Source organism: Eptesicus fuscus, chromosome 7, assembly GCF_027574615.1.
Source record: "Eptesicus fuscus isolate TK198812 chromosome 7, DD_ASM_mEF_20220401, whole genome shotgun sequence".
NCBI classification, from domain to species: domain Eukaryota; kingdom Metazoa; phylum Chordata; class Mammalia; order Chiroptera; family Vespertilionidae; genus Eptesicus; species Eptesicus fuscus.
Window position 1 is genome coordinate 86818874 of NC_072479.1, and position 17216 is coordinate 86836089.

A 17216-nucleotide genomic window follows, 5' to 3' on the forward strand; every position below is an offset into this window, starting at 1 on the left:
ATTCTCAAGATCCATCCAGGTTGTCCCAAATGGCAGTTGTTTCATCTTTTCTTGTGACTGAGTAGTATTCCATTGTATATGTGTATCACAGGCTATGGAAGTGTCCCTCAGTACACGATTGGATAAAGAGGATGTGGATGCAGGTTTTATTGGAATTTACTTGATCTTTTCAGGCTTATTTTTTAAAAAATATATTTTATTGATCTCAGAGAGTAAGGGAGAGGGAAAGAAATATCAATGAAAGAGAATCATTGATCAGCTGCCTCCTGCACATCCTCCTACTGGGTATCAAGCCTGAAACCCGGGCATGTGCCCTTGATGGGGATTGAGCCTGGAATCGTACCCAGGACCCTTCAGTTCACAGGCTGACGCTCTATCCACTGAGCCAAATAGGTTAGGGCTTCAGGCTTACTTTTCAGCTTTGTTAGTAAATGTATGGATCAACCTTTCATCTATGAACAATTGGACACTATTACTGTGGGAGTGCTTTTTCAAGACTCAATGCAAAGCTTTTTCCACTCCGCTGACTCACATTTTAACTGAGGAGACTGAAGTCCAGAGGGGTAAAGTGATTTGCCCAAATGCCACAGCTTGTCTGGGACAGCCAAGGCCGTGTGCTTTCCAGTGCACCTTTACACTTCTCAGCCGACCTCAGGACCTGCTGTATCACCCACTTCCCCTTCCCAATCCCACATCCCTACAGATTCTTTCCCTGGGAATTCCTGCTTCAGTGAGGAGGATGGCACCTGGCTCACACTTTCCTGAGGCCCCATCTCCTGCAGACACCCCATCAACTGAGCCCAGCACTGGGCTGGATGTTCCCACAGACCCCTCCAGTGATGCTGGACACCCCGGACCATTCTCCACCTGAGCGGATCAACTATTTAATTTTTAGTAAGGACATATTGGTGATTTAGCGTAAAAGTTGCCAATAAAATACACTTGTTCAAATAGAACCAGAAAATGAATGAAACAGAGAAGAGAGTAAATTTGCTAGTATTGAAAAATCAAGTTAGCTGTATAGTTAAAGGTTAAATTTACCTTTGAAAAAATAGGATTCAAATGTGAACATACATGTGGTTACTTCTATTTTACAAAGTTGAATAGTACATACTACAAAGACCATTAAAAATACTCTAAGCCCAGCAGGTGTGGCTTAGTGGTTGAGTGTCAGCTCATGAACCAAGAGGTCACTGGTTCAATTCCTGGTCATGGCACATGTGGGGGTTGCAGGCTTGATCCAAGCAGAGGGCATGCAGGGGGCATGCAGGAGGCAGCCGATCAATGTTTCTCTCTCAAAGATGTCTCTATCTCTCTATCCCTCTCCCTTCCTCTTTCTCTGAAATCAATCAACAAATAAAAACATTTTTAAAATACTCTAAAATGTTCTTCAGAGATTGTTTTAAGTGGTATAATTCTGGCTGTTTTGTTTTCCCATGTTTTTCTCTATTTGCTAAATTTTATTTAATGAACAATGTATTTAGTTTTATTGTTTTTTATTATTGAAAAAATGATATGAGTTTCTCCCAACCAAGGCAAAAAATATATACCCATATGTATACATCTATATTTATACAACTAGATATAGGTATAATTATAGATATAGCCACAAAGAAAAGCCTACCATTACTTTAAGGGAGAAAAAATTTCCCCCCAGAATCAAATCCTAAGAGGAATGAACAATATAATAGACAATGTCTTCAAATACTGGTTTTAAATCAAGTGCCTGAACACTCTTTATATGGCTGTTCCTTCTTTCTATTCTTGTTATGCGTCAAGGGCATACGTCAAATGTGTAAGTAAAGGTTATTCTGAGTGGTTGGGCAGAGTAGTGGTTAGGGTGGGACTGAGCTAATGAGGTCCAGGTTTGTCACTTTACAGTCATGTTGCACAGTACTGGGACAAAACCTGTAGATGGGCTAGGAGAGCCTCAGCTAAGACTTACCTTCTCAGAACACCTCCTCCTTCCCTGTTACCTCTGCCTTCCCTGTTACCTCCCTCCCCTTTCCCTCCTCTACATGACCGCGACTCTCTCTTTCATCATGCACACACACACACACACACACACACACACACTGCTGTCAGGATGCTAATGTGCAGTTTGCTGGACAAGAGTCCCCCTCTTTCTTGTCTCCTGGTCTAGTCCTTATCCTCCCTATCTTTAGTCTTTCCTGACCTTACGTGGGTCATGTCATGGGTCATGCCATGGATCAGCCCTGCCATAGATGTATTCCTCAGCTCCGACATATAAGCCTGCTGAAGAAACCCTCCACGTGCCTGCTCTCACTGTATTCAGTGATGACTTGTTGCTGCCTAACGGAGAACTGCTCCGTCTTCGTGAGTCCTTACAATCCATTGCCTAGGAAAGTGCCTGGCACATTAAGTACGTGGCCCATGAATGAGGAGTGAGCGGGTGGGTGGGTGCAGGGATAGAGGGATTGATCTAATAAGGGAAACAAGCAGGATACACGACAAAGGCCTCAGAACTCAGGGGCCACCTCTGCAGCCTGAGCCTCCCAGTGGAATTCATTGCCAGAAGGCATTTGAACCATGGGGAGCTGGTGAAGAAAGACTCTACAAACAGCAAACCTTTAAAACAGGACACTACGCCCTGGTGGACAGGAGGGCCAAGAGCTCTCCTCCCTCCCAGGGCTCTGGGTTCCTCTCAAGTCCCTCTTGGTCCACAGCCACGCCCTTCGCCTAGCCCTAAGCAATGGTGAAGCTCCGGGGCTTAAATTCTTAACAAGATGCTGAGGCAAAGAGGATGTCTCCACCCACTCCCCAGCTGCCCTTGCTTCTCTAGAAGCCAAGTTCATTGACGTGGGCAGGAGGAGTCTTAAAACAGACCCTAGTGCAGCAATTCCTGTTCTATATCGAGGTGTCATCCATGAGCCAAGTAAGCCAGGGTCCCAATGCAGCCAAACTCCATTCTCCTCTGTCCACACCCTTGCTGCCCTCCTCTACACCTATCACATCATCCTGGGCATCAAAACCCTGGCCATTCCTGGACCAGGGCTGCTGTGACTAAGGGCAGGGCGAACCCGGTGAATGGAAAAGGGCAGTCCAGAAAAGAGAGTCCCCTCGACTGTGATTTCCACTGCACTCTGGGTGGGAATCTTGTAAACACAGCAGCAGTCCCTAGGAAAGTCCCTGAAGGTAGGGAGTATTCAGATCAGACTTAGAAAATGAGAAGTTTGCGTTTCCAACCAAAGGCTCTTCTGTCCCAGAACAGCATTGATCAGACTGTCAGACCTCAGAGGGAAGGTAGGGGAGGGTGGGGACAAGGGAGATAGATCAACCAAAGGACTTGTGTGCTTGCAGATGAGCCTAACCAGTGATCACGGACAACAGGGGGAGGGGGGCATGCGTGTGGGGGGGTTTGGGAAGGGAACGGGGGAGAGGGGGTTGATGACAAATATGTGATACCTTAATCAATAAAGTAATTAAAAAAATAAAAATAAATAAAAAAACCAAACAAAGGCTTTTCTGTCCCTAAAAACCGACTCTTCCCCATGTAGGCCAGCAGGTGGCAGCACTATCAGGGAATTCAAAACCAAAACTAAATTAAACTGGAAACAGATTTTTTTTTTTTCTTCAGTTTTGTTTATGCAAATAGTTCATTCCCTACAACATTCCTCCGGGAAAGGTTCCCCTTCCCCCCACCTCAGTCAGTCCCTCCCTCCCCTTTCCCTCCTCTGCATGACCGCGGCTCTCTCCCTCTACACAGAGTGGATGAAGACACTGTCAGGAGAGTCCAGGATCCAAAAACAGGACTTGAGAAATGTGAGTAAGGCTGATGGGGACCAAGGAGGGAGGAAGATACCAGAGGGGAGAACCCTGGGCCTGGGAGGCAACTCTGCCCCCAAATATATTCAGAGAGAAAAGAACAGCCTTCTCCTCCCCATATCCCTTATCTATTCCAATGTGCACATGCATGCACACACTCAAACACATACTCCCCATCCCTTCTCCTGAGGACTAAAGGAGGCCTTAGACATATGAGGTGATGGCCACATCCTCTTCTTCCCCCCAGCTCATAGCAGAGGAGTGCCAAGATGGGGGAACCCACTCTGCTCAGTAGGGTGACTTCTGTGCTACACTCCTCCATACTCCACAGGCGGTTCCACCCAGAGGCCTTTGCTAAGCCTTTGGGAGCCCTTTAAGAGAACCATGACGGGAAACCCTCACCCTCAGTTAGCTGGTCCCAAGCCATCCCTATTCCAGGAATGGAAAGAGGGGTAGGGAGGGAGGGAGGAGTGATGGTACAGGGCAGGGGAGGAGGATGGGGAGAGAGGTGAAGGCAGTTGACCTCTGGAGTGGACTCTGCCCTGGGGAGAAACAATCAATGCAGCAGATGCAGAGACCAGCCACCCCCTCCACCCACACTCACCTGGAACATCCGTGAGGTCTAGAATGAGCAGAGGAAAATGCTCAGCGGTATGACTATCCCATCGCCCACCCCAGTCACTGCCCAAACAGCCTTCCAGACACCCTCCTTCTTTCTGGCAGGTGGCTTTTGTACCTCCTGGTGTCAGTCCTGTTCTGCAAGGTGGGAGGCTCCATGCCCACCGCTCAGGATCTCTATGGGGAGGTGACTTCCCCTCTGTACCCCAAGCCTTACCCCAACAACTTCGAAACAACCACTGTGATCACAGTCTCCACGGGATACAGGGTGAAGCTTGTCTTCTGGCAGTTTGACCTGGAGCCTTCTGAAGGCTGTTTCTATGACTATGTCAAGGTAGGTCAGGTTGGTGGGGCAGAGAGAGAGCTGGGTGGCTCTGGAACATGAGGACTTGTGTTCTAACCACCCTGGTTACATTCCCCATCCATGGACACAACCCCAGCCCTGGAAGAGCTGATGGCCAAGTGGAGTTCTGGGAGTCGGGTGATGCCATGAATGGTGTCCACCAGTTTTAGAGGCCCTCAGTGAGCACTGTGGGGGAGAAACACAGAGGAAGGAAGGTACAGTCCCCACTCTCAAGAAATGTACCATCTACAGGATTCAGAAAAACCTTCCCCATCTGTTTCCTCGATGGGAGTCTTTGAGAAAGTGCTGTGCCTCAGTTTTCCTGTTTCCATGGAGAATATCACCATGACTGCCTGCCTCATCAGGAGCACAGAAACAGGGGAAGAAAATGTGTGTGATTGTAGCTCAAGCATAGTCTTCAGCAAGGACCATGGATTCAGTCCCCTCCCCTCTGTAATAACTAAGGGGTACCCTCCCAGTCCCATATTCTGCATCCAATAAAAATGAGATTCTAGATTCAGGATTCAAATAGAACCTACACACATCCAATAAATATCATTCTCAGGAGGTGAGGAGAGAATAACATGAAAACGGTATATCTTCCTAGTGCAAAGGACTTGGGAAGTTTGCTCTGTTGGGGGAGGGGTCTTGGTGGCCAGGAGAGTGAGGAATTGGGTTGGGGTAAGGGCATCTGCTTTTGATGGGTTAGTGAATCATGAAGAAAGAAATAAGGAAAGCTGGGTGATGCTTGCCAATGCTAAAGCTGGTGGGCCCCTGCGGCTCACATTCAGCTATGTGTATCAGGAGACACGACTGGATGTGAGTGGTTTGAATAAGGTGAAGTCCAATAACAGGGTAGAAATTAAAGCAGATCAGTCCAGGTTCTAAGAATGAAGGAAAAATGAAGGCTGGCTAGAGGCTATCAGGATTTCAGCGGAAGGGGTGGGAATGGAGAAAAGTCTGAAACATGCTTGGGGAACATAAACAGGGGAGGGGTACAGGAGAACATGAAACGAGTTAGCCAATGGGAGACTCAGGTGCCAGATGAGAGTCACCTGGGGAAGTTTGTGACAGCCAGAGCCCAGCAGGTAGAGATGAGTTGGAGGCGATTCCAGAAGTGAGGCTTATTCACTCTTTGGCCAAGATAAGGAGGACCATCACTGACTACCCACATGGAACATGTCTCAACAGCCCATTTTTCTACTCCTTGTCCTTCCTCCACCAGATTTCTGCTGATAAGAAAACCCTGGGAAGGTTCTGTGGCCAACTGGGTTCTCCACTGGGCAACCCCCCAGGAGAAAAGGAATTTATATCCGAAGGAAACAAGATGTTACTGACCTTCCACACAGACTTCTCCAACGAGGAGAATGGCACCATCATGTTCTACAAAGGCTTCCTGGCCTACTACCAAGCTGTGGGTGAGTGGTCCCCAGGTACCCTTTTTAAGGCCTCCATCATTTTGAATGGGAACTGGAAAGAGGGAATCTTGAATACAAAGAAGCAGGAAGCCTGGCCTTCCTTATTTCCCCCTTGAGAGAGCTTTTTCCAGAAGAGGCATTCCAACCTGGGCTCTGTCCCCATTGGGTAGTTCCCAGAAAGCATTAGAGAGGCCTAGAGGTCCAGGTGGCAGGAGCTAACGTGGTCTTGTGGCCTCTGGTGAGAGACACTCTCAGACCAACAGCACTACAGAAGTCCCCTGGCAGGAATTCAATTCTTCCGCAATCTCTTCCAGACCTTGATGAATGTGCTTCCCAGCAAAACACAGTTGAGAAGAATCCCCAGCCCCTGTGCCAACACCTTTGTCACAACTACGTTGGTGGCTACTTCTGTTCCTGCCGTCCAGGCTATGAGCTTCAGAAGGACGGACATTCCTGCCAGGGTAAGGTTGGGTAGTGTGGGAGAGAGATAAAGGATAACAAGGGTTTGCTGGGTCAGCCAGAGAGTCTCCTGGTGACCCCCTCCCGGCTGTGCTCTCACAGTTGAATGCAGCAGTGAGCTATACACAGAGCCATCAGGCTACGTGTCCAGCCTGGAGTACCCCCAGCCCTACCCTCCTGACCTGCGCTGCAACTACAGCATCCGGGTGGAGCGGGGCTACACTATCCACCTCAAGTTCCTGGAGCCTTTTGAAATCGATGACCACCAGCAAGTACATTGCCCCTATGACCAGCTACAGGTACAGCCATCCCACCCCCAGAGAAACCCCTCCCTCTCCTTCCCATCCCCACTTGGTTCTTTTTATCCCTACTGCCTGCTGGATCCTCTGGCCAATTGGGACAGGAATGTCCAACATCACACATGGGCTGGGCAAGCTCCTATACAACTGGAAGTGGGTCCTGGGGATCCCTTTTCCACTCCAGCTGAAAACAAACATAAAGCAAGATTACCACCACCACCACCCCAAGCCTATGGGAAAATGTCTGCATTGGAGAGATGACCCTCCCTCCTACCCCACCAGATCTACACCAATGGGAGGAACATCGGCGAGTTCTGTGGGAAGCAAAGACCCGCTGACCTTGACACCAACAGCAATGCTGTGGATCTGCTGTTCTTCACGGACGAGTCAGGGGACAGTCGGGGCTGGAAGCTGCACTACACCACTTCAAGTAAGGTTGCCTGCGGGCCTCCTTCACTGACCAGCAATGGGGCAGGATCAGGCAGGGAGAATGAAGGCAAGTGGCTCTGAAATAAACTTATCCCTTGGTCTCCACCACAGTCATCAAGTGCCCCCAGCCCAAAACCCTAGACGAGTTCACCATCATCCAGAGTCCGCAGCCTCAGTACCAATTCCGTGACTACTTCATTGCGACCTGCAAACAAGGCTACCAGCTCATGGAGGTAAGAGCCCAGGGCTGGGGAGAGAGCTGGCCCAGGAGTAATTCAAATGGACATATAGTACATAGGTAATACGGTCAATAATCTAGATATATATAAAAGCCTAATATGCAAAGTGTCCCCTCAGGAGTTCTATCGCTCACTATGATGTGCACTGACCATCAGGGGGCAGCATGGGATGAAGGGAGGCCCTGGTCGGCAGCCGGCAGCCGCTAGAGACCCTACCCATGCACAAATTTTGTGCACTGGGCCTCTAGTATTGTAATATCTAAGTATGGTGCCAGGTGAGTACTTGAATTATCAGGGGGATCACTTTGTAAATTATATAATTGTCTAACAACTATGCTATATATCTGAAACAAATAAAAAAATAATACTGAATATCAACTATAATGGAAAAATTGTTAAATAAAGTGAATAAAAAAATAAAATTGTGGGGTTCAACTAGACTTCATTGGAAATAGACAAGTGGAAATAATCCTAGAGAGAGGATTATTGGGTCTGACAATTAGCCCTTTCTCTGACTTTCTCCTGTATGACTCAGTGCTCCCATGTATAACTCTGGTCTGAGCATCCTGGCTAGGGAGAAGGATGAAAGAGCCACATCCACAGGGGTGCTGAGGTCTGAGAGTTTGAGAACTGTCTTTGCACTACCTGCCATGTGGGGAAGGGCAGGATGGGAGCTGCAGTGCCTCCTTTACTAATAGCACCTCTACCTCTGCTCAAACAGGGGAACCAGGTGCTGCTCTCCTTCACAGCTGTCTGCCAGGATGACGGCACATGGCATCGCGCCATGCCCAGGTGCAAGAGTAAGTCACAATTCAGGATGTGTCTCCCACCACCCAGCCTTGGGGACCCAGGCTGAGAAGGGAAGGCGGGGTCTGGAAGTAAGCCTTTCCCCAAAAGACCCTCCCCCTGGTTTGTTCTTTAAAGCCTATGGCCATCTCAGGAACCAAGCAACCCTCATCTCAATAGGATTGATGGATTCTGCTCAGAACTGAACTTCCGTCCATTTAGGTCTCATCCATCCCAAGTGCCCCCCAATAGAGAAACTTGTTTTTCTAAAGTTCTCAGCCTCTTCTATGGGTAGACAATTCACATTCCTCTCACCGAAGTTCCAGCCGTCATCGTCAGCTCTCATGTGGCCCTGTGTTCTCTCCCAGTCAAGGACTGTGGGCAGCCCCGGAGCCTGCGTAATGGGGCCTTCAAGTATACCACCACAAAGGGGGTAAACACCTACCAGGCCCGTATCCAGTACTACTGCAATGAACCGTATTACAAGATGAAGACCAGAGATGGTAGCAGCGAGTCTGAGCAAGGTAGGGACCCATGCAAATGGCAATGTTTCCCTTCTATCTTCTCAAGACATCTTCTGAAATTTCTTCTAATTGAATCCCTGGTGAATATATAGTAAACTGGCTGCCCAATACACTTGGTTCAGGGTCTAAAGTACAGTGCCAAGAGGCACCTGGTCATGGTGAAGAAGGAAATACCTGAGTGACAAAGAAAGACTTGAATCTCATAAACAGTCAGCTCCCTCTTGCCACCACCATCACCATCACCGTCATGTCCATCACCATCAAAACCACCACCACCACCTCCATCACCACCACCATCACCATCATTACAACCATCACCATTATCGCAACCATCACCACCACCTCAGCCACCTTCACCATCACCACTATCATCACCACCATAACCATCATGACCACCACCACCATATCACTACTGTCATCACTACCATCACCACTAATACCAACAACAAAACACCATCATCACTACCAACAATACCACATAATCACCACCATTACTACCATCACCACCACTACAGTCATATCAGTGGGACCTCCCCCAGCATTCTCCCCACATATCCCTCAGGTTGCTATGTTGTGATATTCTGCAGTTAGTTTTGCTTAATTGCTCTCAAATTCATCTATGGTATCCTATCTAATAATAGACAAATATGCAAATTGACCATACCTCCGACACACACACAAGCCACACCCACCATCCAATCAGAGCGAGTATGCAAATTAACCCAAACCAAGATGGCTACAGCCACAGAGAGCAAGGTTTCCTAGGTAACAGAGGAAGCCAAGCTTTCCGCCTGCCCTTGCCAGGCCTAAGCCTCCACTCAAGCTACAAAGTTTCAATTATAGAAGGTAAACAAATTCAAACAAATGGCGGCAGAATGGAGCTTGAGAGAGCAGGCCAGGGTTGCCACTGGCAACAGGGGAAGCAAAGCTTTCCGAACACCCTGGCTGGGCCCACCCGCTTAAGGCAACAAAGTTTCAATTATAACCCCAACAGAAATGGCTGCTGGCCTGGAGGGAGCCCCAGGCTTGGCTCCGCTCCAGGCTACAAAGTTTCAATTGTAGAAGGAAAATAAATTCCAGATACCAGGGCCTCCGCTTGAGTAAGCAGGGGGTGTGGCCGGCCTGAAAACCACCACAGGCCCCTCGCTCAGGCCGCCCCTCACCTCAAGGGAACCCCCACCTGATCCGGGACGCCCTTCAGGGAAAACCAGCTGGCCCCCACCTCTGTACCAGGCCTCTATCCTATCTAATAAAAGAGTAATATGCAGATTGATCATCACTGCAACACACAATATAGCTGCCCCCATGTGGTCAAAGATCTTGCCCCCATGTGGACACAAGATGGCCACCACAGATGGCCAGCAGGAGAGGGCAGTTGGGAGGCACCCGGCCTGCAAGGGAGGGCAGTTGAGAAGGACCAGGCCTGCAAGGGAGGGCAGTTGAGAGGAACCAGGCCTGCAAGGGAGGGCAGTTGGAGGTGATCAACCCTGCAGGAGAGGGCAGTTAGGAGTGACCAGGCCGGCAGAGGGAGGAAGTTGGGGGCAAACAGAGTGGTTAGGGGGTGATCAGGCTGGCAGCGGAGTGGTTAGGGGGTGATCAGGCTGGCAGGCAGAAGCGGTTAGGGGCAATCAGGAAGGCAGGCAGACAAGCAGTTGGGAGCCAGCAGTCCTGGATTGTGAGAGGGATCCAGATTGGAGAGGGTACAGGCTGGACTGAGGGACAACCCCCCTCCGTGCACGAATTTCGTGCACCAGGCCTCTAGTCTTTAAATAAAAGAAATCCCTTACTTCTGGTTTGAAACATGCAAAGAAAATCTTATATATTGGTTATATATGATATTATTTAAGAGTTGGACTTTGAAGTCAGGCAACCCTTATTTTGAATCTTGGTTCTGGAACTTAAAAGTTATGTGACCTTATGTACATAATTTAAGTTCAGTTTCCTCATATTTAAAATGAGGAGGATAATAATGCACACCTGAAAGTGTCACTGGGGCACTTAAATGAGATAATGCAGATAAAATGCTTAGCAACAAGCATGGCACATTGTCAGCAATCAAAAATGTAGCTGCCATTATTGTCTGCAATCCCACTATCAAGATACCAAGATACCAAGAGTCTGGCAAGATCTTGATACGCTCCTCCCAGTTTTTGTGTCTATTTTCACAAATAGAAATCACATCAAACATATAGTTAAGTATTCTAATATTTTCATGTAACATTAAAACAAAAATACATGTATGAAGCCTCTTCACATTTTTTATATTCCACCCTCATATATATTTGAATCTTTCCCTTGATTCTTGTCCATACTGATTCTCCCCTGCCTCTGCCCAACACACTCAGTGCTCATTGACCTCTGCAACCTGGTTTCCCTGCCCACCTCCTCCCAACCTGACCATAGCCCCTTCTCCCCTCAGGCATGTATACCTGCACAGCCCAGGGCATTTGGAAGAGTGAACAGGAAGGAGAGAAGATTCCTCGGTGTTTGCCAGGTGAGTGGAAACCCTCTGGAGACATCCTTGGTGGCTTTGCAACCCTGTAGAGCATCAGAAAAAGCATGCACAAAAAATGGAGGCAAAGTGAGTGGAGAGACACTCCACCTTGAAGTTGAAAATAGACATGAGGAGTAAGAGAAAAAAAGAGAGGATGTCCCAGAAGAAAGGGAGAGAAAGAAATACAGAGAACTGGATGCAGTCCTGACATTCCAGCATTTTTTTGAGCAGATGGGAAGTCAGAAATAAAAACAGCAACAACAACAAAAAATAAATAAATAAAAATAAATAAATAAGACAGGAAGAAGTTAACGAGAACAAGGAGAACAGTCTGACAATAGGCCAGAGATGGAGCTCTTGGAATGGGAGGAGAAAGAGGACAGGGCCCAGAGCCAATAAGAGGGGATGAAAGGGGAATGGGTTGACCACAGGAGGGAAGAGGGGCGGGCCTAGAACTGACTTGTCCTTGACTTTGCTGTCTCTCTTCTCCAGTGTGCGGGAAACCCATCCACCCTGTGGAACAGAAGCAGCGCATCATTGGAGGGCAAAAAGCCAAGATGGGCAACTTCCCCTGGCAGGCATTCACCAACATTTATGGGCGAGGGGGTGGGGCCCTGCTGGGTGACCGCTGGATCCTCACAGCTGCCCACACCCTCTTCCCCAAGGAACACCACGCAGAAGGCAATGCCAGCATAGATGTGTTCCTGGGCCACATAAGCGTGGAAGAAATCACAAAACTAGCAAACCACCCTGTACGCAGGGTCAGCATCCACCCAGACTACCGCCAGGATGAGTCCCACAATTTTGAGGGGGACATCGCCCTCCTAGAACTGGAAAATAGTGTCACCCTGGGCCCCAACCTCCTCCCCATCTGCCTCCCTGACAATGAGACCTTCTATGATACAGGCCTCATGGGCTATGTCAGTGGCTTTGGGATAATGGAGGAAAGGATTGCTAACAATCTCAGATTTGTCCGGCTGCCCGTAGCTAACCGAAATTTATGTGAGAACTGGCTTCGGGGTAAAAATAGGAACGATGTGTTCTCACAAAACATGTTCTGTGCTGGGGACCCGAATCAAAAGCAGGATGCCTGTCAGGGGGATAGTGGAGGGGTCTTTGCTGTGAGGGATACAAATACTGACCGCTGGGTGGCCACGGGCATAGTATCCTGGGGCATCGGGTGTAGCAGGGGGTATGGCTTCTACACCAAGTTGCTCAATTACGTGGACTGGATCAAGAAAGAGATGGAGGAAGAGGGCTGAAACCTCAATTCACTAGGTCAGAATCCAGAGTGTGTAAAAAGAAAATTATTTGATTAGTTGTTGGTAACCACTAAGAATCCATATTAAAATCACTGATGCAGAAAAACACTGTGTGAAATAAATTATCTTTTCTATAATCCCATCCACATTCTTGATTTGAAACAACCCAAAGGTCATCTTTCTTTCCTCCAAGGATTGCAGAAGATATATCCCACTATCTCTAGTTATCATTGTCCTCTTCCATTTTTATCATTTGATATTTGTATAAAACTCTTTCCAAATAAAATGTTATGTGAAATTCCAAAGTGTAAAATAAGTTAAGCATAGTATTTAATAAATATAAAATTATTTAGCAAGGTCATACTTAAAATATTTTACTTAGAAAGTCAATAAGAATAATTAAGCTTATGCACACATTTGGCCGAAACCGGTTTGGCTCAGTGGATAGAGTGTTGGCCTGCGGACTGAAGGGTCCCAGGTTCGATTCCGGTCAAGGGCATGTACCTTGGTTGTGGGCACATCCCCAGTAGGAGGTGTGCAGGAGGCAGCTGATCGATGTTTCTCTCTCATTGATGTTTCTGGCTCTCTATCCCTCTCTCTTCCTCTCTGTAAAAAAATCAATAAAATATATTTTTTTTTAAAAAAAGCTTATGCACACATTTACAACTACAATTGTAGATCATTTATTTCTATATTTTGTTTTGATGGTACAATATGAAGAAAATTCTGATTTTCCCACATACATAGTTGCAAATATAACAGCTTTTTTAACAGCTCACCTTCCAATTTCTATATATTCCTTAAAAGAGGAGTGGTGTGAAATTTTTGTTTCCAATTTGAATCATTAACAATATTTCTAAATAACTTATGTTCCAACCATAGCAGATTACAATTTTACACATCCACAAGTGACTCACTCAAGAGGCAGACTCAGTGAGCACCAAAGCCCCACTGAAACAAGTCCTGCTCCATAGCGATGTTTCCTGCACAGCAGCTCTCCCACTGTAGTCACAGCTGGTCCTCATAGCCAATTGGCCGGGAAGTCAACTCCTCCCAGGGACACCAACAGCAATCAAGGCTCAACTACAAGATAGTAGCACACACCCCACACAGGGGCACACCTAGAGTGCCCAGTTCAGGTCTGGCAAGGCTGTGCTATGGGGCTCTACAGGACACCTACTACACAAGGCCACTCTACCAATTCTAGGAGACACAGCATCTCTACTTAATACACAGAAACAAACACAGGGAAGCAGCCAAAATGTGGAGGCAAAGAAACATGTCACAAATGAAAAATGGAAACAAGCAAACTACTTGGTACAGAGTTCAAAATTATGTTTATAAAGTCACTCAAGGATCTTCATGAGACTTTCAAGGATCTTAGTGAGAATGTCAATGATATGAAAAAGGACCAGTCAGAAATTAAGCATACACTAACAGAATCTATACTAATAAAAGGGTAATATGCTAATTAGACCAGATGTCTTTCAGACATCCTTCCGGACAAAGCCATGGTGGCTGGGCCAAGGCAGAGGCAGTTAGGGGTGATGAGGCTGGCAGGGGAGAGCAGTTAGGGGGATCAGGCCGGCAGGCAGGTGAGTGGCTAGGAGCCAGCGGTCCTGGATGTGAGAGGGATGTTGACTGTCAGGGATTGGGCCTAAACCAGTAGTCGGACATCCCCCAAGGGGTCCCAGATTGGAGAGGGTGCAGGCCGGGCTGAGGGGGACAAACCCCCCACCCCCATGCACGAATTTCATGCACCTGGCCACTAGTATTGTATAATTGAAATTTGCTAAAAGAGTAGAACTTAAATGTTCTCACCCCAAAAAGAATTTTTAAGGGTTAATATGTCAGGTTACAGATGTGTAAACTAACTTGATGAAAGGAATTCTTTCACAATATGTATGCATATCAAATCATCACATTGTAAACGTTAAATATCTTAACAATTTTATTTCAGTCACATCTCAATAAAGCTGAAAAATGGCTTTCTCTTATTTTTTAACTTAAACAAAAGAATAGATATGCAGAAAGCATAAAGTCACATTACCACAGAATATATTTCTGATTTTTAGGAAACCACAATAAAAGCAACTTTAGAGTAACAAAATTCTGGACTAGTCCAGTTTTAACTGGGTTCCTTCCTATTAAGTCCTCTTGGCCTCTGGGCATCTTCTTTTCTCCCTGGCATGAGGAACTGACCCACCAGTCCATTTTCTTCTGACCAGAGAAATGTGACCAATCACCTGCTTTAGAAAGTAAGTCCTTTCCTGAATTTCCGGTGAAGCAGACACATATTGTTCCCAAGTGACTTGCCAGGCAGTATAATCGATACCCTTTAAGCCACAATGAATGATTTTCGAGGCCTTGGTGATGAGCCCTTCCCAGCTCTGAAGTCTCTGATGATGATTCATTTAGAAACCCTCCCTGCCATTCACCCAGGGCCGTGGTTGGCAAACTGCGGCTCGCAAGCCACATGCGGCTCTTTGGCCCCTTGAGTGTGGCTCTTCCACAAAATACCATGGCCTGGGCGAGTCTATTTTGAAGAAGTGGCGTTAGAAGAAGCTTAAGTTTAAAAAATTTGGCTCTCAAAAGAAACTTCAATCGTTGTACTGTTGATATTTGGCTCTGTTGACTAATGAGTTTGCCGACCACTGACCCAGGGAATTGCCAAAACCATACCCATTCCACTGTACAACGCAGCTGTGATGAGGAAATTTTTTCACCAATACCTCAGCCTATCAGCAAAAGCAGAACCCAAAGAGACTGAAGATTCTCTCTGGTGGGAGTAGACTTCTTTTTTCTGATACTTGTCAGATTCTAGTAGCCAATTATAAAAAAGAAGGAAAATTTCTACATCATGAGCATGTTTCTTAATCTTAATATTTTTATAATTATTTTTTTCTCTAGAGGAATCCCTCTCTTCCCACCCAAAAGACTGTAGTCCAGGGTACAATGTCAATTCCATTGCACATGTAATGACAGATATGTCGGGGTTCAACTTCTACAGTTAAGAAATAATGTTAATGGCTTTATGCTGTTTGTTTGACTTGACACACTCTTTCCATAGATTCCCTATTATAATTCCCCTTTGTTTTGTTTGTTTTTTAAATATTTTTTTAACTAATTTCAGGGAGGAAGGAAGAGGGAGAGAGAGATAGAAACATCAGTGATGAGAGAACCATTGATTGGCTGCCTCCTGCACATTCCCCACTGGCGACTGAGCCGCAACCTGGGCATGTGCCCTTGACCGGAATCAAACCTGGGACCCTTGAGTCGGCAGGTAGACGCTCTATCCACTGAGTCAAACCGGCTAGGTTATATAATTCCCCTTTGATTCTTCAGACCCTTTGATTGAGTTCTGATTGCTTCATCATGTGTTAACCTCCAATCTAAGGTCAGTTGTTGAATTTAGCCCTTTTGGTCTGTGGGAGATCAAAGTCCTTTTTCAGATGGGCTCTAAATACACCCCTTTTGGCTTCTGGCAAAACAAACACACACAAAAACTGCTCTCCTGAAAGCTACTAGTATGTGTCACATTAAACAGACCAGAGTCCTCCAAAATTCTTACTCTTAGTCTACAGCTTTCATAAGACATCCTGTGAGAGCAACTGCCACCTAAGCTAGATCTCCTAACCTCTGTTTTAAAAAAACTAGTCTCTATTGTGTGGTTATTTTTCATCAGTAATCATTTTGTGGGCAAGAGGAGTTTTATGGGATTTTTTTTTTCATTCCCTTGGAAAAAAAATAGAAGAGAGAGTCTTTAGGTTTATCCTCATGGGGGCTTTCCTATAACTTCTTGGTACAGAGTTCCATCCAGTGATGACATTGTTGCTTGACTGGCCAATTGACCAAAACCACTAGAAAAGCAAATAAGAGCATGCTGAATTTTTTTCTTTTTTATTCAATCACAATATTGTATTATACAAATGAATACTAAAGGAAAATTAATCTGAAGACATATTGAAATAATTTATACCTCAAATTTTTATACTTAAACAGCCAATTCTAACTGTTGTTATGTGGACTTCTCAATGAAGTTCAAGTATGTTTAATGAGTTCAAATATAATATCTTGTGTTGACAATGTTCATGCTAATCCACAATATTTCAATTAAATGAGAGGAAAAAAACTGAATTCCCCATTTTCATGACAATTCAATATTAGCTGCTAGAAATATATATATATACACACACTAGAGGCCCAGCGCATGAAATCGTGGGCGAGTAGGGTCCCTAGGCCTAGCCTGCGATCAGGACCATGTCCGATGCTCTGCAATGCCCCAAGACACCCTGCAACGCTCGCTGCCCCGCAACGCTCACCGCCGCCCCGTGACACTTGCCACCATCGCCCCGCCACGCTCTGTGACCCTCCCCACCCTGCAATGCTCCATGACGCTCCCCACCCCGCCACGCTCTGTGATGCTCACCACCGCCACCCTGTGATACTCGCTGCTGCTTAGCGCTGTACACTCACCACCACTCGCTGCCCGCCACCTGTCACTCAACAGTCCCCAGTCCCACCCCACCGCCACCCCCCACCCCCGTTCTCCATGGTTC

At 46.6% G+C, this 17216-nt stretch overlaps 1 protein-coding gene across 1 annotated transcript; it reads left to right on the forward strand.

Moving 5' to 3' along the window:
- The first annotated feature begins 3661 nt into the window (after positions 1-3661).
- On the forward strand, positions 3662-13018 carry C1R (complement C1r). Its single transcript, XM_008144881.3, has 11 exons — positions 3662-3783; positions 4510-4738; positions 5973-6165; positions 6480-6626; positions 6727-6923; positions 7206-7353; positions 7464-7585; positions 8313-8391; positions 8746-8901; positions 11321-11395; positions 11888-13018. Coding segments are annotated over exons 1-11 (2118 nt in total). The 5' UTR covers positions 3662-3781; the 3' UTR covers positions 12658-13018.
- Positions 13019-17216: the final 4198 nt, after the last annotated feature.

Coding starts and splice junctions, on each gene's coding strand:
- C1R (XM_008144881.3), top strand. Junction 6,924..7,205: donor GCCCCTATGACCAGCTACAG/GTACAGCCATCC, acceptor CTACCCCACCAG/ATCTACACCAATGGGAGGAA. Junction 8,902..11,320: donor TAGCAGCGAGTCTGAGCAAG/GTAGGGACCCAT, acceptor TTCTCCCCTCAG/GCATGTATACCTGCACAGCC.